Source organism: Clytia hemisphaerica, unplaced genomic scaffold (assembly GCF_902728285.1).
Source record: "Clytia hemisphaerica strain Z4C2 unplaced genomic scaffold, Clytia hemisphaerica genome assembly, whole genome shotgun sequence".
Classification (NCBI taxonomy): Eukaryota; Metazoa; Cnidaria; class Hydrozoa; order Leptothecata; family Clytiidae; genus Clytia; species Clytia hemisphaerica.
In genome coordinates, this window is record NW_027103708.1 from 247,801 (window position 1) to 273,476 (window position 25,676).

At 36.6% G+C, this 25,676-nt stretch overlaps 1 protein-coding gene across 2 annotated transcripts; it reads right to left on the reverse strand.

The window, feature by feature from the left end:
- Nucleotides 1–514: 514 nt before the first annotated feature.
- On the reverse strand, nt 515–25,327 carry LOC136804140 (synaptojanin-1-like). Of its 2 annotated transcripts, XR_010846246.1 has the most exons (27): nt 25,153–25,327; nt 24,213–24,299; nt 23,607–23,883; nt 23,081–23,218; nt 22,443–22,530; nt 22,023–22,106; nt 20,881–20,942; nt 20,401–20,468; nt 19,629–19,830; nt 18,924–19,005; nt 18,073–18,228; nt 17,512–17,680; nt 17,038–17,136; nt 16,185–16,368; nt 15,789–15,929; nt 15,006–15,198; nt 14,387–14,545; nt 13,665–13,848; nt 11,075–11,186; nt 10,480–10,683; nt 9,995–10,073; nt 9,562–9,750; nt 5,935–6,102; nt 4,665–4,844; nt 3,909–4,130; nt 956–2,306; nt 834–911 (listed from the first exon to the last, which is right to left on the reverse strand). XR_010846246.1 is itself a non-coding variant. In XM_067060877.1 (26 exons), exons 1-26 carry the CDS (start codon nt 25,274–25,276, stop codon nt 1,035–1,037), a joined length of 4,923 nt encoding a protein of 1,640 aa, XP_066916978.1. In that variant the 5' UTR covers nt 25,277–25,327; the 3' UTR covers nt 515–1,034. The 2 variants fall into 2 exon arrangements, 1 of the variants encoding a protein (XP_066916978.1); XM_067060877.1 differs by having other exon boundaries at nt 515–2,306.
- Between the last annotated feature and the right edge of the window lie 349 nt (nt 25,328–25,676).

The window sequence follows — 25,676 nt, forward strand, 5'->3', positions numbered from 1 at the left end:
GCTAAATTAGAAAATTTCAAGAAAAGATCCTTGTCTAATCAGGTAGCTAACCTTCTTTAGTGGTAAAGTCTAGAAAGAATGTATTACTATTAAAAGGTTAAGTCTACTGTTTTACATTTTCTGATCGCATTTTTGAAATATCAACCATCGGTGCTTGACCTCAATATTAGCTAAAACAAAAAGCAATGCGCATTCCCAACCCCAAAGTTACCACCACTGAGCTTTAAATAAACCCTGAAGACACCTTTTTTATTCCAGCCAGCAAATCTTTGATCGGAGTTTTTTGAAAATGGTACCCTAATGGTAGCACTACTCAATAGCGGTGTAAATACATCAGGGGCGCAAGATCTACTTTTTGACGTTACTTTATAGAGCTTAGTCCAGGGTTTATAAAGGTCAGCGGTTACCACCCCTTTAAAATACATACAAACAAGAAACAAAACATTAAAAAATTGTAACAAAATTACTTACGTTGAAAACAATTGATATAGTAAAAGTAGAAAAATAATTTATTGCATAAAATTATGATATATTATTAAGTTATTGATTGATTGATAATTGATTGACTATTGATTCAAAATTGATAAGAACTGATTGTGTGCAGCCTTTTGAAATATATTCTACGGTGTAAGCTAATTTTGTAATTATGTTCATAAAAGGAATTTAATTAGATCTAATTTCTTGCTTTCGTTCGATAAGAGAAACAAAGAAAGTCAAAAAAATGTCCGCAATTTAAGAAAATTTTTCATTGAAAATATCTAAAAGAAATTGTAATGACGTCAAATAAAGCGAAGACGTGGACCACGCTAATTTTGTCAGCCCATTTTTTAATTCGCTTAGCAAAACCTTATCAATGCACGACCTCTCTAACCTTTATACATCTGTAAACATATGTATAAACTCTGGGTTAACTTTCATTGAAATTTGGGCAGATTTTTTTGTCTGTATAAGAAACCCCGTAGAGGAGAATAGAGAAAATACTAATTCTTAAAAGTCAAAAAAAGACAAGGTGTCAAACCTATACATACAATCCACTACCTTGGCGGGAGGGGTGGAGGTCCTCCTGAAGACATATCTACCCTGGGCGGCAAGGGAGGTAATTTTTTAGGCGCCGGTGTCTGGACCTCTTCAGATTGACCCAGTTCTTCGTTATGGTTCCCTTGGCTTTCGCTTTCAATTACAGGTGACGCCTTAGGACGTGAGGGTGGAGCTTTCTTTGACGATTCTCTTTGAATTTTTCCGCCCTGAGGCATGTCAGTTGTTCTGTCAGTACGACTTGGTAGTGGAGGCGGTTTCTTTATAGATGAAGGATCAGCAGTGTCACGCCGTGGTGGTAAAACCGGTTTCTCTTTAGAAGGTGGAAAGGGTATTTCGGGTTTACTTGGAACCGAAACGGGTTCATTTTCTAATGACCGGGATGGCAATTCTGGTTTCTCTCTAGACGGTGGTGGAGAGATGTTTGGCCTTGATGGTAAACTTGGTAAATCAGGTTTGACTGGTGCTATAGCGGATTCGTTTTCAGGTTTGTTTCGCGATGGTAATTCCGGTTTTAGTGAGGGAGGGCCTGCTTTACGGTTTGGCAAGTCAGGTTTCGAGGGTGCAATAGGAGGTGTTGGTTTGTCTTGTGGTGAAGGCCTTTTCGGAGGAGGAGGTCTTTTAGAATCTTCTTGAATTTCTGTATCTTCTGTTATTGGTTTATCAACTCTTACTGGGCGGGCTGGCGGCTCGTTCGGTTGAGAGGGCGCTGCTGAGGATACAGATGAAGGTCTACTTGGCGGAGACGGGCGGCGTACGGCGGTGGGCCGCTGTGGGGCCGATGGCTTTGCGGGTGGTTTTGAAGCCATTGGTGGTGGGGCACTGACAGTGTTTCCATCTAAAGGGCGTGGATCTGAAGGACCAGATATCAATAACCGTTTTTTCTCAGCTGGTTTTTGAGAGGCGACAGGAGGTGGTGGACTTGTTGTAGATGGCGGTCTAGCCTCAGCGGTAGGCCTTCGGGGAACAGGCGCTGGAGCCGGAAGCGGGGCCATATCTGCTCCATCAGTCTTCCTCATATCCGAGGGCCCTGAAATGACGGGTGTTGGTTTAGCCTGAGTTTTCGTATCTCTCCTGATCGACGCTTTCATCTTACTCATCATGGTACCGCGACGTTTTGGTTGGTGACTGGTGACGTCATTAGCGGTTGATGAGACGGGGGTTTGGTTTTCAGTAGCATACTGTTGTTTCATCATAGCAATAAAGTCATCAATGTTGTTTTTATCAACATGCATCAAATGTTGAATGTTGAAAGGGTTGCCAACATCATCCTGTTGAAAATTGTAAAACAAATTATTTGACGTTTTTTCTGTGCATTTTGTCTCGCTACTTTTAAAACATCAAAATGGCATTATTTTTTCATTTCATAGGTTAAGTTTTATTCCAAGGCCAATATTTGATAGATTCTAGCTAGTTCCAACCAAGCCATTTCTTAACGTCAATTGCGACGACAAAAAAAGACTTTCAAATCGTCAATGATGCAGAAATGAACCGATGTTATTAACTTTTGTACATCAAAATCCGAGTCTGCTAAATGACGTGCCCTACGTGCCTGACGTGCCCTACGTGCCTTCGTGCTCGCGTTCCCAATGTGCTAACGTGCCTACGTGCCCTCCGAAATTTGACGTGCCCGACGTGCTTACGTGCTTGACGTGCCCTCAGATTTTGACGTGCTCCCAAATTTTGACGTGCCCTCAAATTTTGACGTGCTCTCAAATTTCAACGTGCCCTCGAATTTCAATGTGCCCTCGGATTTCGACGTGCTCTCGAATTTTGACGTGCCCTCGAATTTCGATGTGCCCTCGAATTTTGACGTGCCCTCGAATTTTCGACGTGCCCTCAAATTTTGACGTGCTCTCAAATTTTGCCGTGCCCTCGAAAGTTGAGGGCACGTCGAAATTTGAGGGCACGTAGGCACGCAGTTCAACTGTTTTGCAAAAAGGTAAAGGTAGAATATAATATGATCGATTGAATAATGGAAATGAAACGAATTGATGAAATTTTGTTTTGCTGAGAAATGCTTTACATTGCATTGAACACCTTGAGATGTTACGATAACACTACGAAAAGATTCCCAAAACCCCTTTAATTTGAAAAAAGATAAGTTTGACATTAAAAAAAATTGGCTTAGTAGTAGTATTCCCTTCTACAACTCGCTCAAACTTCAATTTCACTTTAAAACTGTTTTTACAGCTGATAGGAAAGCAACAATGTTAAGGCTTGACGTCTTCTTTGACGTCAATTAATTGCTTCTGTGAACAACACAAAAAGTAGTGATCTTGCGAGAATATTCATAACTTTAAATTCATCTGAGGTAACTCTGCCAAACTTCGAGAAATGTTTGGAAATAAAATGCACAATACTCACAAAAAAATTCAAGCAGCTCAACTGAATAGAAAAATAAACCTCAAAGATTTCAAAATTGAGGCGTTTTTTTTTACCCACCCGGTATCATGAGCATCTTCTCAACATTGATTTCCCAAATAATGAAGTAGAGGTTAAAGATCAAAATATAAGAAAACTTGCTTAGCAAACATTGCTTAGCATTTGTGTTTCTTGAGGCTACGTACGATCCCTTTTAAAAAGTCAAAGGGATATGGGCAGCCTACTGTAGCTTAGATTATAAAGCAGTTGATAAAAAACGCAGTGATTATATATCGGGTGCATGGGAAAGAAGTAAAGGCGATTGAAGAGGTATTTTTCTTTTATATCGTTATAGAGAGTTATAGAGTAATCCGTCCTATGGAAAAGGAATCGTAGCGCTAGTAAAGAAGAGAGACTACCTTTTCACATCCTACCTTTCTTCAGGTTTTAATGATAGGGTTGCAAGTTAAAGGTTTAGAACTAAGTCAAAATTCAAATCACAAACTTACTTCTTTTGATTCAACTACAACTGGAGTAATAGCTTGAGTATCAGTAGAAGTAGGTCTTGGAGGAGGCTTTGCAGGTGTTGGTCGGTTGCTGGCAGCAGGTGCAGGTCGAGGAGGTGGCGGTCTACCAGCAGGTGAGGGTCTGGAAGGAGCAGAAGGTCTACTGGGCCTGGAAGGAGCGGTTGTTGGAGCAGGGGCAGACCCTCCAACCAACTCATCAATGTCCTAAAAATATTGAAATTTCTTAAATGAAGCTGACAGTGAACTATTTTCTTGTCTCAACAGATAAAAAAACCCTTTCTCGAGCTTATAAGAACATTAAAGGTTCTAATTTAAATGTTTACGGTTTTGGCCCAAACTAAGCCTCAATTTCTTTTAAAATCATTTTTAATAGCATGTACTGTTTGTATTCAGACAGATGAAATGGTTAGATAATATTGCCTACACCCTGGCGACGGAAAAGGTTCGGTGGAAGTTTACCAGATATTATGGAGTATGATCAAAATTTTCCGCCTTTTTTATTCAAATTCTAACTGAAAAGTTTTTCTATACCATTCTGTTCTTTTTTGTTTCCAAAAAATGAAGTTTCATATATATTTCAAAATATGTTGATAAAAAATATTTTTTTTTTAATTTGCTGGGGGAAAAGTGACTGAAAGGTACTCAAATTTTGTCTAGTTTATTTTAAATCCGACTATTTTTCACCTTGCTTTATTTTTCCCGATAAGATGTATGGCGATAGAAACATACAAAACTGACCTTCTGAGAGAGGTTTGGTTTGATAGCTGAAGGTGCAGACGGTCGTGTTGGTGCATTCGAACGGCGAGAAGGCGGTGCAGGTTTTTTGTTCATGGCGGGTCTTGAGGGCGGATGCGGTTTTGATTGACGTGGTGTTTTTGGTGATTTTTCCATGCGTTGATCTTCTTCGTCACTGTCAGGCTAAAAGGAAAACGAAACCAGGCTTTATAACGTAGGCAGGCTGAAATGAAGCTGTCGCAATCGTAATAGACTAGAGTCTACTTTTAGCTGAACTTTGCTTTTTGACAATTTAATTGACGCTGAGTCCAGTGAAGTAGACTAGGAGTGTTTGGCGAGTTAAAAATCCAAATAACAATAAAACTACTCGGAGTTGAAAGAAGTAATCAAAAATGAGAAACAAACATCAATAACAGATTTGTAATCCCTTATTCTCAAATAAAAACATTGCTTCATACTGTTTTTACCTTCCATAAACATCGAAAATCTGGCGGACTGTTTTACAGTCCGCCTAAGCAAAAGCATATTACCATATACTACCGGGTCTTTTAATCACGCCATCCAGTCTATAAAAAAAGCCGTAAGTGGACCCCGGGCTACAATCGTAACTGCTTTGAATGAGTCAAAATAACCCGACCTCAAAAAAATGCATAATTATTTATGTGATCAAATATAAATTTGAACGAAAGAAAGGAGGATGTGCTTTTTTCCAAGCGGTCGGCTAAAAAAAATATAGAGCGGCAAATAAAATCAAAAGGTCCTTGGTGACCAGCGATTTTTTCATTGGCTGAATTTCTATCCCCCTCTCAAGAATGGTAACGTTTTAGTGAGCGAGAGGGTTAGTGTCGACGGGAGAAAATCTCAATTTTGACTCTTTAATATGGCTAAAAACGCCCTGTTGTAGACTGTTTTTTTGTACAAAAATTTGAAAGTTTAAAGTCGATCGGGCCCGTAAATCAACCAATCAAATCGAACTCGCCTTACAGTATTTTCTAATCAAAACTCATTTTTACTTTTGATAAAAGAAAATCAAAATCATAACCTCAAAGAAGAACATGCGAGCGAAGCGGGTTAGGGAAAATTTGAGTTTTAAGGACTGATGCAGGGCGCTATTTATTGGTTTTTCGAATGTCAATCTTTTGATAAGGGCGCTTGTAAACGCCTTCTCGACGCCCGTTATTGTTCGGCGCCCCCAAACATAAAGGCTCTGCTGGGGGCTACCATTTCACCACTGGTTCACCCCACCATTTACAAGTAATAAAAAAATTCTTACCATCTGGGAGAATGATTCTCTTCTCAGCGTCTCCAGTTGTTCTTTAGACAATTCAGTGACGTCATCGATGACATCATCGTCACTAGCCTCAGTCTCCTCAATGTCATCAAGGTAATCTTCTTGCTGGTGAAGTTTTTCAGGCTCTAAAACGGCTGCATGAATGCTCCCCTGAAAAAGTTAAAAGTTGATGTTTATCAGAGCTGTGATATTTACAAGAGCTTCTCAGACGGAAATGGACTTTAATCAGGTAAGCCAAGATTCTTGAACTTTGTCAAATTTCGAGACGGAACAAGCAACATGCTGAATGGACCTACCTGAGATAAATAGTCGGAAACATGCTGAATGAAGATGAAAATGTTCGAACGAAAAAGAAAAGATAACAGCATAGCATAGAGATACGTAAGCTTGAAAAACATGATGAAGCTTGTTTCACACTGGCTTTTCGATGTTTTAGAGGTAAGGATCCATGCTAAGTTTTGGGCACAAAAAACAATCCTTTCTTTCATGTAAAGATCACTCTAGCTCTTTAAAGATAAAAACTAATGAAGCAACTTCCACAAATCCAAAATTTGGCCCTCAAATTTGGCTAAAACTTTTTCCTATTAAAAAGTCTTACATTTTAATAATTACATTTTCGCATCACTTTGTAGGAAGTCAGAAAAAACTAATGAAGCGCAATTATCTCATTTTTAGGCACTTTTTGGCCCAAATTTGCCAAAAAAATCTTTTTCGAAAATCGGGCTCTATCTAAAATCAGCGCCGAAATGTATTGGCAATTTTGGGTATTTTAACGTTTTCTAGAATTTAAAGATCGGGTGAGAATTGCAGTTTCAGTACTTCCACTTTGTTTATTGGATTTTTCGATTTGGGAGGGGTTAAGTGGCTTCTGAGCTATATTCTCAGCCTTGTTGTAGCAAATTTGAGCTTTTCAATCCTGAGATCCTAAGGTCCTTAAGTCTTAAGTCTAATGTTAAAACTCACAGTTAAAACTCTACTTTCGAACCGTACTTCAAAGCGGTTTTGAGGGAATTCCCCTTTTGTGCCAAATATTTCGGCGCCGATTGTAGAATAGAGTTTTGGCTGAACTTTGCTTTTGGATAATTTTTATGACGCTGAGTCCAGTGAAATAGACTAGGAGCGTTTGGCGAGGTCGTCATTTTGAGAGAAAATGTTCAAAACCCAAATAACAATAATACTTGGAGTTGAAAGATATAATCAAAAATGAGAAACAAACATCAATAACAGATTTGCAATCTCTTATTCTGAAACAAAAACATTGCTTCATACTGTACGGGCCCTTCAAAAAACAACTAAAATCTGGCATGTTGTTTTACAGTCCGCCTAAGCAAAAGCACATTGCCCTTTATCTTTATGCAAAAAAATCGGAAAAAATTAATGAAGCAATTTCACACATTTTCACAAGTCCGAAAAACCCCATTTTAGGCAGTTTTTTGCCAATTTTTTTTTTTCGAAAATCGGGCTCCGTCACTTTTTGGGTACTGTCACTTTGCATCACTTTGCAAAAAATCAGAAAAAAAATGGGCCGATCCTGAGAAAAGCTGGTAACAGACGAACAGTAGTCGAACGAACGAATAAAGATTAAATTAAAGGACCTCCAAGGTAGGTCCAAAAAGGCCTGAAGACTTTGCAAAAATGCATTTCCTTTAATTTTGAGTCGATTCAGCTTCTGGACTTGTCCCCCAAACTCTTCAAATCCAATTAAAACAACATTGGCTCTAGTAAAAATGGGTTTTCAGAGTTTATTTCATGGATTTTTGAGAAGTCTGCAGCTTTTTGTCCATAATAGTATTTACTTTTATTTCTATAATGACTTATTTTCTTTTTTTGAAGAGCGACTATTTTGAAATTGAAATGAACCAGAGGAACCTGTTGTACTGGACTGATGTACTGGAATTTCTTTACAAACGAGAAAATATTTTTTCAATTTAAATTCTGGTTCCCGCACCATTTTGAATTTACGTCATTTTTGAAGAGATGGTTTGACTGACGTAGATCAAAATATTCAAATTTATTTGACGTCAAATATTTTTTCTTTCTATCAAAAGTTTTCTTTTATGAAGTTTATCTTTTCTATTTTGTGTTAACTATCGTTCGAGAGTGTCACAAAAACTTTTGCGGAAAAATGGTTGCTTTTAGCAAGCCTAATATCCCTGTTGATATGACTAAATTAAGTGAAAGTGTCTCTAAGACGTGTTTAAATATATCTGCTGTGAAAAAGTGTAGCAGAAAACGCAAATCTCGAATTGCAAGATGAATTCAAAAAGTTGGTTGGTTCAGACGATCCTTTGGCGGTTGCTTCAAAGTTGGAGGACACCTTCACCAAAAAGAAAATCAAGAAGGCTGATGATAAACTAGCATCAACAATGAAATTCAGCAAAAGTATCAAAGAATATCATCGTGAGATGAAAATCATGCTGAAAAAGGCTATCCAGACGCAAGCTTTCACTAAGGCTCGAACAGTGAAAAAAGCTTTACGACGAAAACCTGTGAAAGATATTGAAAGCATTCCTGAATCTGACAAACAAGAAGATCCACATTCTCTTTGTGAAATCCAAAATTCAAACTTTACCGATAGACCTGGTTCTAATCATCATGTAACAGACTATTTATCGTCTACTACGCCACAAGGATTTGATGAACTTATTGGGATGTTCTCCAAGTTAGAAACCTCACCAAACAACTCCTCTAACGAAGGCAAAATGAATGGCTTCTTGTTCGTCAAGACAGATATTGTCAGCAAGACATTAACCAAAGCTGCTGGAAATCCATACAATGTCAACATTGATGTGATTACCAAAGGGATTAAAAGAACCTCATTATCTTCTGATGCTGACGATGCTGACAATGCAGACAATGCTGACAACTTTGAACAAGTCAAAAACAACAACAATGACAATGACGAGTTTGAGCAAGTCAGCAAACGTCCACGCCGTCAGCAATCTTAAATTCATTTTTTTTATTTGAAAGCTTAAATATATACCATCACATACTTTTAAATTTGTTGCCTGTTTCTAAATTTTTAATTTATCTTATTTTGGTCCTTTTTGGTCCTATCACCGCTTAGTTTTTAACGTTCGAAAACGCAATAGCGAAACTTTTCTCATCACATATCGGGAGTGCCAGAAATAAGTTACCCTCTTTAATGTGCAATTTGTCTAGTTCTACAAAGTTTTAAATATTTAACTTATCTTATTGAAAAGAGGGAAGGTAAATTTAAAATTTGATCTAATAGAAAAAAGTTATTTTGAAAGAATAAAAACGGGAGATGAGTAGAATGCAGAAAGAAGAAGGGGTGTTCAAAATTGTAATAAACAAGCGATATTTTTATGGACCTACCTGGTTATGCATTTAACACATAGATAATTGATATCTACGTGATCGTGACCATTAAACAATTATGCTCAAACACAAATATTCTTTCATATTCAAGACTTCGTGAGCAAAAAAAGAACCTGTTTTTTAGCCGTTTTTCGTTCCAATATATTGTGTAGTCTAAGTAGCCCTTAAGGTAGTATAGTGTGAAAGATTCCGGGGAATACCTTCCTACCTGTCTTATGATGTTGCTAATAAGTTCATCCCTCTATGAGAGGCTAAATTATATCTTACCGATCGCGTAAGTAGGCAGCTTCCTTTTCTCTGTGCTTCACGCCATTCGTCCGCTTCTACATCGCCTTCTTCGTCATCTTGGAGTTGAAGATCATCCTCAGGTGAGCTGACCATTTGAAGAATGGCTTGATCTGTGTGCTCAAGGAGTTCCGATGATCTTAAAACAATGCTGACGTGATGTCCACCGATCTAGAAAGACATTGAGATTTATCATTTATAAAGGACAAAGTTTGAAAATAAAAAAAGTTTACTGTATCTTTTTTTTCCCGAACGGTCAATATTTGATTGCGATTCGACAATCCTGAACAATGTGCATACCGTTAACGCCCTCTAATTCGACATTGCCCTATTCTTTGAGCTCCATCAGAAAACCCAATTTCCTTTGAAAATTGAATCAAAGAGCGTCAACTGTATTTCCCAACATCATACTCACCACGCGTCCATCGAGCTCGAGAGCTTCAAGTGCAGATACTCCTGATTCGAATGTTACGTGAAGATCGTCATCGATCAATCTAAAATATTAGAAGTTTAAAGAGATATGTGAAGAAATAATATATCGAAGAAAAAATAGAAAAAATCCTAAAACCAAAAGTGAAAGTTATTTCAATTTCCAATTTCCAGAGCAATAAGAAGCAATTCAGATTAATTTTCGCTGCGTAGAAAATCGCAAAATTTTTGGATTTATTTTCGCAAAGTATTTTGGAAAATTTTCCGCAAATTTAGTTTCGTGAATCTGGCAAAAAATTGTTGAAAGTGGCCCTGTAAAAGCCAAAGTTAACAGTTTATTCACAGTGTGTTTTACGCTAAAATCTTATTTTGAAAATTTCACGTGTTAGCGATCGCAGGCGATTTCGTGAGTTTTATTTTCGCGTAGACCGCGAAGTCTCCCGAAAATGCGAAATCAATTTCGCAACATACCTCAAAAGTACGACATTTCCATAATTATCCAACTCCTCCATGACCTCTTCTAAATCAACTTCAACGTCCTGTTCGTCTGGAGCAATCGAGACAATGATGGTTGGGTCAGCAGGGCCATATGACGTCATCACTTCTTGATGAATTGTACCTAGCTTGTTTGGAAGAACTTTTTCAATCTCGATATCAATGACTGCCATTACTGGCCTAGAAAAAAAGAGATGGTTGTTGTGAGTAATCGTATTAATCTTATAAAATACTTAAAACCTTATCCACAGAAATTTAATCGCCAAAAAGTGACGAATAAGTCGCTTAGTGACGAAATTTGTTTAACCGATAAGTGTCCAAAATAAAACGGAAGAAAAACTCAATGCAGACTGAACCAATTTGATAACTGTTCTAAAAGAGATTAATAATTTTCAAAATTCTAACCAGTTCTAACCAAAAACAAAATAGCCAGAGATTCTAGAGGACCCAACTCATTCTTCATTCTCCTTTGCCCTTTAGGGTTTTGCTAAAGTTTGAGATCACGAAAGGGGAAACTGCAATAAAGAAAAAGAAATGTAGAGTTTCTAAGGGTATAATTATATGTTATTACCTATGATCAGAAGTTTTCATCTCAGCTCTTCCGTAGTACACAATGCGTCCTGGATTGAAGGTTGTTTCTTCCGACGATTCTGGACGCTTGGTGCGCCATTCGGGAGGAATATCTAAAATGGAAAAGCAATGGATTGAAGGATCATCATGCATATTACGTCAGGGGGGATACAGAGGCAGGGTACTAACCCATAGGGTACTAACTTGATTTTTCACTCAATTTCTTTTTAGTACCACCCACCCATATTTAGTACCGGGTACTACTTCATTTTTGCTGTAAAAAATAGAGACACCACCCCCTACAATCTTATATTTTACAGATTAGACCAAAAGAGAGGGTACTATGTTAGTTTTTCTGACTGAAATGGACAGATAATTCAAACAAACTATCATTGATTAAGTAAGAGGCTTTTGTCCTTTGATTTTAATAACACACTTCTTGACCATTTCGGAAGTTTTGTCTTCACAAAAATTAAAAAAATTCTCAAAAGAGTAAAAAAAAGTTTCTCAATTAAAAAAATTTCAAATCAAAAAAATAATATTTGAAAAAAAGTCAAAATATTACAAAAGACTACCTTTTTTATTGAAAAAGGAGCAAAACTCTGTGATAAAGTACCCAAATAGTACCCTGTACTTGCTAGAAGAGTGAAAAATACACACCCCCACCCCTAAAGTAGTACCGGGTACTAACTTTTTTGAAATGCAAAAATAGACACCACCACCCGGCTATGGGTTAGTACCCTGCCTTTGTACCCCCCCCTGATTACGTAGGTATATTGGTGTGCTTTTTATCTACAACTTCGAACATTGTACTAGCTTTGTCATCTTACTCTATATCAGAGTGTATCTCACTTTATCGTTTCGTAGTACACTCTGTGCGCATTGTATGTTTGATAAATGAATTCCCGAGCTCTGCGATGAAGTATGATTTGTAAAGAGCAACACTTCTCTCATTGTCTCCCCTCTCTCACCAACACTCCATCGCAGCGGTCAGTTTGAAAATTCTCAAATGAGAAAAGACATTGATAACAGACCCTCTATGGCAATGCATTTTGAAATTAGCCGTAGATACTGGGTCTGTGTACAGACAATGTCACCTAGGATACAGTCAAAGATGAAAGTTTAATGCGAATTAAAGAATCAATCTATAAGTGATAAGAATGATCCCAGAAAAGGAAATTGCCAAAAGTAGATTCAACTCGTTCTTGAAAAAAGTGATGAATCAGAAGAATTGAACTCTCTAAAATCATAATACTGGTCCAAAAAAGTACTATCCCATAAAATGTGATGTCGATCCATCTAATATCTAAACAGGTTATGAAAGAACCCGTTCATGCAAAAAAAAGAAATCTTGATATTTTTGGATACCCTGCTGGAAAAGGAAAAATTTGCAAAAAAACTCCCTGGTAAAAAAGATTCCATTGGAAAAATGCATTCACAATATGGGCGAGTTGATTTCATCGGGTCAGTTTGAATACAATGACTTTTACCAAACGATATTTTGAATGAAGAGTAAAATTAATTTTTCTAGCATATTACCGAAGTTAACCCTATTATTATCAGGCTTTTTCGGATTTTGTATTCTCAAGGGGGGGTGTTTTCCACCAGCCTTGCATAACTTTTGATCTAGAAAAGATATGGACTTGAAATTGGGCAGCAATGTTCTCTTTATCATAAAATGAGTTCATAGAAAAAAATTTGGGTTGATGACGTCATCATAAACGTGATGACGTCATCACAAAGTTCCACAATTATCGCTGACCAATGAAAAAGTACCATTAAATAAAATAGCAATTAAAGTTGAACTAATAAAGATATTTCAATTCTGTTTTAAATTTCTAAAAGCTAAAAAGAATATCTTTAACATATTTGCCGGTTTTTAACATACTTATAAAATTGACGTTTAAAATCCATGCAGAAAATGAGCAATTTTTTTCAAAAAACAATGACGTCATTTTTGATGACGTCAGCAGTTTTTGAATTTTTTTTAAATATTTTTTAAATGGTATTATTGATACCTAAAACCTGTCAAAATTTGAAATTGGTTGGATGCCTAGATCAAAAGTTATGATAAATTTAAGATTTTGGAATTTTTCAGGGTTTTAGCTTGATTTTATGATATGCCTGAACAAAAAAGTCATAAAACCTGATCTGGTCGGTGTATAAGTGTAAAATTTGGTATACATGCTGCTAATAGGATTATATTAAAAGCCAAAAACTTTCAGAGTGTTAACATTCTTTTTCAGTGAGCTATTATCAAAAGAGTGCCAGCCTGGTGGAAAACACCCCCCCCCCCCGATAAAAATAGGGTTAAGTATGAAGCAATTTAATTAATTTTTCTTCGCGGCTTATTTCGAATTTACGGACTAAACTTGGAAGTGAAATTGCCAAAAATCAAGTTATAGATTTCGATTGGAAAAAATTCATTGTCTGCGTGGGCGAATCGATTAAATGCAAATCAAATCACGTAAAAAGTACGTTGGAAATTGCTTCATTCTTTACCTCAATTTTATGATGACAAGAACCAAGTCAAACTACATGGAAACTCAGAATACGAACTGTCCGAAAAAAGTGTCCGAAAATCAACTCACCTTCTTCATCATCCTCGTCATCTGGTCTCCGATCAATACCTGTTGCTTCACTTCTCCTCCACAGCACGCGATCCGTCCATGCAGGCGTTCGCATCTTTTCGCTTGTATCGTAATCATCAGAAAATAGATCGTATTTGTAGGTGGGCGCAAAATTAATCGGACCCTCGTTAAAACCCTTGAAAACCTACAATGAGACAAAGTTTCCAATGCTAAATTTTGTCTTTATATTCTTTAAGGTCATTAAGATGTCGAAGTTCTTGGGGAACTAATTCCCATATTTTTGGGCCTTGATAAGATAGAGACTCCTCACAAAACCTTATACAAAGATACTATAAATGTTGTTTCTTTCATTACAATCTCCTCTATTCAAAAGCAACTTAACAAACACCGTATTCCAGCCCTCCAGCATTTGATACAAACAATGATCAAAGCGAAGTTTTTGTGTCAGACGGAAATATAGAATCTACTACCCAAGATCATCAATATTTAATTGAGACTATGCAAAAGACGAAAGTGGATCCTTCTATACTTCACACTAAGACAGAAATCTTTATGAGCCAGAAGAAATCTTTACAATAAAGCTGTGTGCTGTTCTTGCAAAAAAGCATTCTTATGGTTTTGGATACTGCAATGTTTTTAAAAGCTTAGCATTTTTTTCCATACTGATTCAGTCCTCATTTCTCATACTGTCATTTTCAATCAAAGCCCAATTTGAACATTACCTTTCCTTCAGCTTTCTGTAACAACAATTGGTCATTGCTCAAAAGTTCGGCCCATGCTTTTTCTTTGACAAGTTCTTTACACTGGGCATTGGGAACGTCTATTCGATAGTTGAAATCGCCACACCAAAAAACGTAGTCGTGACTGGAAAGTTCTGAACCCTATAAAATAAGTGTAGCTCGTGTAATATGTCCAAGCTGGCACACAACGTTCTTTCAACGTTTATCTAATGTTCAGAACGTCCAAAAAACGTTAGATGGATGTTGCAAACATTGTTTGCTTATGCTAAGTAATGGGCATCCTCGTGTTGAAGAGATCATTATTTGGTCAAATGGCCCTGGATTTTTCCCTAGATCTCAGGGGACTCCACGGATTTCCAGATTATTTACCACCTCCCCCCCCTTGGATCTTATCTAAATTGAATTTTATTTTAGCCTACTATTTTAGACACCCGTCGATGTTTCAATTTTAATAACCCCTGGATTCTCTATGCTTTTTGGAGGGCACCCTCCTCATCACTAAAAGATGTAGTCACGACTCAGAGTGTTGAGTTCGATCAAATTAAATACACCCTAAGTTACCACCCCAGATTTTTCCCCGTTATAAAGTACCAAATCTTACCATGGGGAACTGAATTCTCCTTGATATATCATGATAATGCTGATTCCTCTCCGCAAAATTACTTTGGCCAGCTGCAAAGTGACCAGCAATGAAGCACAAAGAGGTTGAATGCACTAACATCCGGATCGCAACAGCTCCCTTGTTCCCAGCTTTCCCTTTCAAACCGGTCTTAATGGTTTGTATGGCCACGTCTCTGAGTGGGATATAGAAGAGAGAAATAATAAGAGTCTGAATCTTAAAACGAAACTTTCATCTTTCAAGGTCATCACATCATTAAAAATTAAAATAACAAAAATTATAACTTTTGAAAGCTAAATGCTTCCACGAGTATCTAAACAAAAGCAACTCCAAATAATAGCAAATTGAAGACCACTCAGTAGATTTAAAAAAGCGATAGTGGATCTGGAGATTATTACTACGTGGTAAGCGTTCTTCATGAGTTTGAAATACAGATATCATATTCCTATACACGCTAAATAAACTAATGGCTCACAGATTCCCCGTTAATGTGTCGATTTTTGAAGTCGACTTGTCCTCCATGTTGTTTACCTCAGATTTTCGAACGTTCGAATTTTAAAACATTCGCGAATCACGCTGTAGACGACCAGAATTGAAAACAAGATGGCGGAGTAGTCGGCTCACAAACTGGACACGCTTCTTTTTACATAGGAATCCCGATCCAGTCAAGTAGTTAGAGATCAGTGATTTGAAAGAATACAATGGCAAAATAAGCCTACCATTGAACAACAGAGGCAGAAAAGATTGAAAGCACTTCGAGCTTACCTGACGTAAGGTGCATGTTTTGTCCGAATGAACACGAAAAGACATACACCGACCAGTTGTTCGGTAGTCACGAGGATATACTGATGATCACGTGATATCATTTCTTGAAGTTTCGACGCCCATTCCTTCTTATTGGTGGAACTGCGAGAGATTGAGAAAATTTTGAAGATTTTAATTTTTTTTTAATTTTTTTTTTGAATTAAATCACAATGTCCAAATGAACAAAAAATTACTTTAAAAAAAATGACCGTAAATGTTAAAGTTAACTTATTAGATCTTTGTAAAAATTGTATAGATGTGTCGTATATGAAACGGTTTTCAGTAAAACAAGTAATTTCATTCAAATTCCTAGGTAAAAACAAAACCTTAAAATGAAAGAATTTTGTCAAAACTTACCTAGTTGATATGATGTTACTGGTATTCAGATCCACCAATTCTTCGAATCCAATGACATACATATCTGATGGTTTCAAGAAATCTCCTTCTTGATCGATTATACCCTCTGGTGCATGCTTATGATGATCTATCAACCAATCATGTAGTGACTGGTGTTTGTACGCCAAACTTCGGAAGTGTTTGCCTAAAGTTTAGAAATAGACGAGATTTGGTCAGAATCAGACTCAATATAACAATTCTAGTCTCGTTTCAGTAGATAGTCTTTGAAAATACAGTTATACAGTATTCGAACTCGAACAAGGAATCTTATTTGTTCGAAATTCAGATAGATTTGGATTATAGAAAGTATATTAATAGGGTTTCTCCTTGACGAGACCTGGAATAAATTCGAGCTATAGAATGATTCAGATAATGGAAGTTCGAATAAGTCTACTGTACTTGATTTAAACAACGAGTTTTGTGCAAAAACTTCGAAAATTATAACAATAGGCAAATCTAAATTCAAAATCAAACACTGAAGCTTTACTATAGCAGACTAATGACAAATGAAGGAAACAATGCAAAATAGACCAATGTTTATTAGAGATACGAGGTTATACAAAACAACCCAGCAGGCGGGTAAATGAAACTTATATCTTTGGCACGAAATAAAACAGTGATTTCAAAGCAAAGTTTTTGTCTCCGATGAAGATGGACTTTATAAACAATAAATTAAGCAACAATTTTGCAGAATCTTGTTGAATTTTGAGATGGAAAGTCTCTTTTTTTTCACCTCGCAGAGACGGAGATACGTCCGAGACGAAAGAACTTTGTTCACTGATAAAGAATTGAAATCTTAAAACTCGGTACGTACCACCGTTGACATTCCAAGTGCCAACTGACACACGAAACTCGTTGGTTGTGGTGAAACTATTGTATTTTAAGCAAATATCTCGCATGATTGATGGTGACGCTGAAAAAGAAAAGAAACAGGCCCGTTGTAAGGAATCTTCATCCTTACTTCTTCCTGAACTGTTTATCCAGTATTATTCACCCGAAGAATTCGGTGCTTTCGATCAGCTGTTGTAAAAGTGATGTGATGCCAAAAAAAGCTTTAGTGGTCGAAAAGAAAACTCTTAAAAATCTCAACCAAAAATCGGGTCTAAATCAGTAAGAGGTCGTTTTTTTATAAACGCGGGATTTTTGAAGGAAGGAGAGAATTTGCTTGGTATTTTCAAAATTTTGACGGTCAACAAACTGTTGTGTTTGCAACGTAATTGTACAATTGATTACACTAATTCAAACGATTCTTTAAAAAAGAGTTCAAAAAACTGAGGTTCTTCCTTACAATGTAGAAAGGTCCTTCGTAATAAGGCTCTGGCTCTTTCACCAGCAGGTCCGGTGAAGACATTCCCAAGGAGAAGGATATCGATAGCTTCTTGTTTACTTCCATCAAAGAAATTATTTTTGATGGTTCTTTTCACTGAAACAGCACCATCGTGAATCTTGCTTGCAAACTAAGAAATGATGAAATGAGAAGATTAGTTTTGATGACATACAAAACAGGTCAACACTTTATGCTGACAGTAGTCAGTAGAATCGACAAAAGACTTACAGTAATTATTTTTTATCTATAAATCAAGAAACTTTTAAGCTACAGGTTAACATTGGGGTAGTTAGTGTTTTTTAACCTATTTATTAAGTAAATTTACAAATCGGTGCTGAAACCAGTTTTATTCGGTATGTAGGTAAAATCTGTTATGTAGGTTATGCATAATTTGTTCTTAGATTTTGGTCGAACTCCGAATAAAATTGCTCACAAAAAGGTGTGTAAGCAGAAGATCTTTGTTAGTTTTCGGATCTCAGCAAGGACTCTGTGATTATCATTAAGACATAAGAATTACTTTACCGTATTTCTGGTGCCAACCTCCATAGCCCCGGTTCCTGAATAAATACGACTGTTGTGGTCGCCATTCAGGTGCCACAGACTTTTGAAAGCTTCGGAGAATCTGGAGATGAGTTGTGGGTCAGTCAAACCGATACTTTCTAGTTGCTGTAGAAGAAGCTGTAAAATGAAACAATGAAACATGCATAATTCTCGCATAATTCACTAGTCCCGTTATCTGATATCCGATTGTGGATTGGCGGGAATTTCCTATCGGAGAAGAATGGTTTTTGATGTACCCCATCCACAGGCGAGTTCGATCACCCTTACAAGTGACCACATAAACATTTTACATTTAGATCCGACAATCCCCAACAATAAGTGTTGGGGTTCAGACTTCCCGCTACAAGATCCGTGACGCGGCCAGGTAGAATTCCGTAATCCATACATTCCAGATGTAGAAAGTTTTCTTGACCTTCAGAGCTTTAGCGTGTCGCAAACCTTCCAGATCAAGTGCCAGATATCCAGTCTGGCATTCCACCAAAAGGACTGAGTTAAACTTAGGAAAAGTAATTTCAAAGACTTAACTTTTCGTGAAGAAAACCGCTTCTTTCTGCAAGTAGTATATCACTGCTTGACAGAGAGATTATCTTTCCACATTTTATTTACAAGTAAAAACATGAAAATCGATCTTCCATATTCCAGATACCGATTAGAGCTTTCTATAGGCCACTTTGCCGTCGCCATAAATCATGGGTAATCAGAACTCCTATAAGAGCTTCCCTTCGGTTGGACGAAAAAAAACATCTAAAAATTTTGGTCCAACATAAGCCGTTTATAGGAGAATCGGTTTAGGAAAAACCGGGAAAACATACCTGCATTCCGATTTCCGTTTGGACAGCATTTGTTCGATCGAGACAATCCAGACAGTTAGAACGGATAGTACCACATTGTGTTCTAGAAAATAATGAAACATAAAAAAACAATTTCAAAAGTCGTTGATAATCAGGTTACTATGTTGTTGTTTTTTCTTTATAATTTGTGTTCACTGCAAGATCTATCCAATAAACTATGCAATATGTGTCTATTATTGTTTTAAATTTGAGAAGAGAAAATAGCTAAGAACGAACACATACTACGTACAAAACGAACACAGAAAAATAGATAGCTCCTCCCCCTGCTCCCGCAAGGCACTAAGTGACATCGCCAGGGGTAAGGTTAGAAGATTTGGTTAGAAGGTTACTATGTAGAGCCAGTAAGTTTCTGACCGCATTCGGAAACGACCCAAAGTTCTTGCGATAGCTGTCCAACCGAAGATAGGGGAGATCCCCATTCTTTCTCCCTGGATTGCTCCACTTACATTATGATCCTTCTCATAATCAATGAGCATCAAGCAGACAATTTTGAGGTGTTACTAGTGCAACTGCTTTACCGACTGAGTTAAGACAAGAAATTGTGAACCTTCTAATTACCGAAGATGTGCGCCGATTAAAAAATGTGTCTTTACTGCACATCCAAAAGAATCTCATTTAGCCCCTTGTGGGATCTTTGGGGAAATTAAAACAATGTTAAATACTCACTTGATGACATCGCCATTCAAGAGTGAAAAGAACTGAAAGTTCTCGATGGATGGTTTAGCTTTTTGTATCAATCCTTTTAAGTTCTCTTGTTTGCCGCTGCCAGTGCAATGTCGATGGTAGTCGAAAACGATCATGTGGGTGTCAAAGTTGTGTTTGGAATCTTTCAAGTGGTTTCGAAATGCTTGGCTGAGAATGGCCTCGCCTAGAAAATCGATTTCAAAATGAATTAGGGATAATCAGATGGTTTGATATATTCACCATACTGATTTCATTCATAGTCCTGAGGAAAGCTTGCAAATCTTTTTGTCTAACTATTTTTCCCAAGTTGAGATATTCAAGCTAGACGTCTGTGACTTAAAGCACTAGAAAACACTAGAATTATAACGTAAGAACCATGCAAGAGATTATTAGAGATTTCAAATGGCATATCTCATCTCTTGAAAATAGTTAGACAAAACTTGAGGTTGTGCTCAAGGTCCTCAGAGGTTTCTGTAGGACAAATATCTTAAACCCTTTGAGAAAGATCATTATTCATTCTTTGCACAGAGTAAAGTAGAGCTCTTATTTTGGAGTATATTTTTTAACTAATATCATTTCTAATCACTGATCTCAAGTTATATCCGTGTGGTCAATAGTAGCGCGCTGAAAGTATTTTCCGCTACATTTAGTAATCAATAGGCGAAAAGTCTGAAAAACCGCGATAATAAAACAAAAAGCAAATCATATTTTCATTGTGCACATATCAAACCAAAAGAATTATGGTTAAATTTACCCTCTTTGCTCCCAAGAAGATTTATCAATAGCTGATAGCCGTACAGACGTTTCAAGGTTGATAGATGTCTAAAATGGTAAGAAAATAAAAAACTTAAGACTATCCAATTGAAACCAAACCATTGCAATGAAAAAGTCATAAACCATGATGAACACTCGAGTTGAGAAAGAACGTAGTGAGAACAAAAATCAAAATAATCTTAAAATTTGGACACTTACAGTGAAGAGGTCTAGCAAAATTTGAGCAAAAGATTTACTCTTATGCTGCATCTTTTAAAAACAAATCTCTCTACTTCCAAGAACTTTCCCACGGAAGGTTCAAACTTTAAAAAGGCCAGTTTTCCTTGTATATGCCTGAAAGAAAATCACTGCAACCATACTTAACAGGGAAAATCGTTACATAGTTTTTTCGCTCACATACAAGTAAGAAAACCATTGAATTTCGAAGCGTTTTGCCCTAATGCAACACATGCTTGTTTACCTGTCAAATGCAGCTGATGATGCCTCATAACCTCTGCTCAGTTTGACTTTATGCGAACCAACCTAAATTTATAGCAACAATGGAAACGTTTTAATGATAACGCATAATTGGATATCGCGTAAGTACCGTAAGTACGTAAAGGACTCATCGAGCCGAAAGAAAATTACATTGTATAAAACATAAAGCTTTGGAAACTCCAGAATAAGCAATGTTTTTAAAAATAACACCAAAATATTTAGAATATGCTTAAGATTTCTGGCCGAAAACATTATAAAAGAAGTCATGACATACACGTTGTTTCAATACATTTAGATTTGAAGCATGACGTTTTCCAATATTTCTATCTAAAAGCTGCAGTGGCGTTGTGGAAAAATTTTTCTGGAGGGGCCAAAGTCCATTTTTTTAAACAGCGCCCCCAATTTCCCACAGTGGAGCCCCCATCCCACCAGTTTCTGAGCTTTTACTAATTCGTTTGCCTAGGCTAGGCATAATGAGGAAGGAAATATTTAAGGATAAGAGTAGATATATCTTTGATGAATGGAAAGAGGGAAAACCAGGCCCTACCATGGTTGGGTCCGACTAGAAAATTTTTGAAAATAGACAGCCAAGATACCCTAAATCACGAAATAAAAATAGACAAATTTGATACTTGCTAGAGCGAAAAGAAACTTAAAGAAGAAATGTGTAATGCAAGCGAAGCGAACGAAAAAATTGATGCTTTATGATTTCAATATTGTTGTCAGCAAATTGGGGTGCAGTTAGATTTTCATTTAATAATGCTATATTGTACACACAAAAAACTTGTAAAATAGCTAGATTGCAAAGAAGTTACCAATCTCAGTAAAATTGGTCTCGAGGCGCAATTTTAAGGCGCATAAAGTATGATTTTTAAGATTGGGGCGTTTAAAAAATCTCTTTTGGCGCCCCTTGTTCCTCGACGCCCCTTCAAAAAAGCTCCGCTAGGGGGGGGGGGGGGCATGGCCCCCCCCCCCCCCCCCTGCCACAACGCCACTGCTAAAAGGAGTATCTCCATAGATAAGAATATCTTTTAAAAATGCTTTGTAATTCGAATGAAATTCATCAAGATGAAATGAAATGAATTAAATCAATGAGAAGGAGGATCTAAAGAGAAAGGGACGTACCTGAACGCCGGGTTGCTCCCAAAATAACGGTACTGATCCACGAGTCTGAATAAATGAAGTCACCGTGTTTTCCAAAAAAATGACCTGAAAAAAGTTGAATTTAATACGTTAGAACTTGACTTTTTGAGGTACAAATACAAATAAAACATCAGGAAATTCCAAACTTTCGTATTCAACATATTAAACAACTCCAGGCTTTTAGCCCTTTCTTTCGGAGTTTTAGCTCGAAACGAAGGCAGATATATAACGTAGCCTAGAATTTTCGTGCCTTTAGCTTAACATCACACCCATCATCATCGTTATTATTCAATTTGTTGTCATTGTGTTTAGGAATGTTAATTTTGGTTCAAAAATTTAAATTGGGGGCTACTATAAACGACACTTTGAGGGTAATTAAAGAAAAGACTTCATTGCACATACTTGCTCTGTTTCGACAAAGTTTGCAACATGTCCATCATCATTTGTTCCTCGAACATTGAATCTGGTGCCTGCCCTCTCACAGCTCAGTCTATGGTAAATTTGGAAAAAAGAACATTATAAGTAACTAATTAAATAACTTTACGTATAACATGGGAGTTTGAATAGAAAAAAAAATTATACGTCTGTCCTTATCTAGTTCATTGAAAATTTGAAAAAAGTCACAGTAAGCATGTTCAGGCATATTTCCAACAGATTGAAAAGGTGAAAACAGGTGAAAATGGCCTTTGTCTTGAAAAAGTAAAAAGAGAGATTAGAACTTATCTTAATTCTAAAAAAGGGATCAACAAACATTGCAATGTCAACAGTACACGATTCGATCTCTGACACCATGCATTGTCTAATCGTTACAACTTTTCAAGCAAAAACAAACCCTACAGTATGTTGGTTGGACATTTTATTCGATTCATTCAAAATCATTAGTTCCAGCCATGGCGTCTAACTTTAGAACGCCATGGTTCGAGCAAATCAATTTTAATTTGTCAAAGTCATTAGGCACCTGCATTAATAATAATTGAATAACATTTACAAAAGTTTTCAAGTAATAAATTATGGAGAATGCAGCGTTGCAGTTAACAAACCTTGAGATCAGACATGCTTTGGCTTGTTTAGCTCCAACATAAATAGTCCTGATTTCCACACCACCACAGATAATTTTAACAAACCATCTAGCACAGTCGATACCAAATCGATACAGATAATCATGCATGTTTCGATTCCTAAGATAAGTTCATATAAAATTATTCTGAAAAATTTAAATTTTAAATTTACCCCCTCCTGTTTATATTATTATTTTTGTTTACATGGTTTGAAACAAACTATGCAGAGAGGGAGCAACCGTTATTAATGATAATGTCATCCTTTACTAATTTACACTTTCATGGAGGGGGTACTAGAGTTGGACCTCTGACCTCCGAAAACGGATAATAATACAGCTATCTATCTAAAATGGCGAGAGAATGTACACATCTAACTTTTCATGTCAATCAAGTATCAGAAGGAAAATGGTAGAAAACCCTTGCATGTATTCAAAAGTAGTTTGGTCTCGTTTGGTGCTGGTTTTAAAACCTTATCGTGGTTAACATTTAATTAAAAAAGGCTGCTTACCAGAAAAATCTGTTGTCAGGATCCTTTGATTCCTGTTGTCTTTGAACAGACAAGAGCAAGTTGAAATTATAGGGTTCATCAGGGTGGTTCATAGGGAAATAAAAGCAGCCGTTCATTAAGAGCTTTTGGACATCATTGATTCTACTGTCAACCGGGTGTGGCTCTTGGAAAGCTACGTAGGAACAATTGCTGATGCGAAAGATGTCTGTTGATCCAATTTTGCCAATCGAAGTACATCCAGTTACAAAGAAAAGGTACATTAAACATTCATCCTCATCTAATGGGAAAAAAATTATTGTCAATAAATATATTCACAACTGATTTTTTTGCTAAATCTCCAACCCCTCCCTAAAAAAACATTCTTTGAAAAGTTGGATCCCCTTATTAAGAGGGAGCCTCACAGCACACCACAGACTTCTGTTGTAATTGGTAAAGTTGATATGTATAAAAGCACTCTTGAGAACTATATGAATTCTTCTAAAAGTTAAGCTAAAAGCAAGATGGATAATTTTTATTTGCATGAAACTTGAAGTAATAAATGTTATAAAGGTTAAATTCACTCACTTTTCCTAATATTTGCACTCTTGTAAATCATTAAAATCTTACCTAAATGAAATTTCAATACTCCGAGACAAGCATAGGCTTCAACTGCCTTCTCGTACTGCTTCTTAACCAATTCCGCTTCAGTGTTTGCTGTAGAAAGTAAAATATTCACATTCTTCAAATTCTCTAAAGGAATTAATCAAAGCGTCAACCCCCCTGACATTGGGGGGGTTACACCCAAAAAATTGCACACGAAATGGGAGCTAAAATACAGCCAAATATTTGGGGGGACCTGATTTGTTTGGGAGGCTGGAATTTCCATGGCAAGGGCTAGGGGCTGACTATTTTTTCTATTATTTTTTTTTATATCACATCATGTTTATCTAAAAACCTTTCATTTTACAGTCTATTGATTCTGTTTGTTTTTATTTGTGTCTACCATCTTGAATTAACCATTATAGTCAATAGAATAGAAATGTGATTTTCCTAAAAACGATATTAAATCAACAAATATTTTATACTAGGTATAAGTCTGGGGGCTGCTTAAAAAACTTTTAATATTTGGGGGGGGGGGCTAAATCATTAGGGACCTATTTCTTTTGCCTGGGGCCTAGACCTGGGCTGACCCTATGGAATAATCTGATGCTTCCACTTGGATCTTTTGCCTAGAGGTAACCTTTATGGCACTAAAAATAGCCTCCAATTTCTTTGGCTAACTATTTGCAATGTTGAAACATTCAGATTATATTGTTTTCAAGCTGCCATAAATCAGATAAATACTTAAATATTTGGACTATGGCAAGTAGCTAGTGGAAAAGGTCTTGAGGCTTTTAGCACAAGCTAAAATGGATAGATTTTAGCAAAAGTTCAGGAAGATTTTTCATTTTCCACCTGAATAATTGAGGCATGTTGTTTAAAACACTTGGATTTAATTGGAATTTTACCTATAGAGTACATGAACTACCAACTACAATTAATGAAGAAACTTGTATTCTAAACTTACCTAACGCAGCAGTAACTTTCTGTTCCAGTAATAAAACATCATTTCCGTTCCTTTGTTCAAGGAGAATGGACCTCTTTCCTGCTGTTGATTTGGTTGAGCACAAAATGTGCCTCCCTATTGCCATTTTAAAATCTTTTTGTCAAAAAATGACTTATGTTTTTTAAGTTACATTTCTAAAGACAAGTAACATAAATAAATCATAGTTTTAAACCCATAAATATATTAATCTAAATAGATTTGAGCTAAAAAAAAAAGTTTATTTTGTAACAGCCTGCTTAGACTACATATTCAAGGTCTTTGAGAAATCACCTAAATTTTGAGCAATAGATGAAAAAAATTGACCCGAGCCAACTTCAAAAGCTAAATTTGAAGAAAAACTTCCCAAGAAAAAGATTTACAGAGAAAGAAGCCACCTAGAGAGCACCTCACCAAAAACGGGGATTTTCCATCTCGTTTCTTGGTGAGTTCCACTTTGTTGAATTTCTGAAAAACGAAGCTTTTCAATTGTCCTGACACAAATTTGC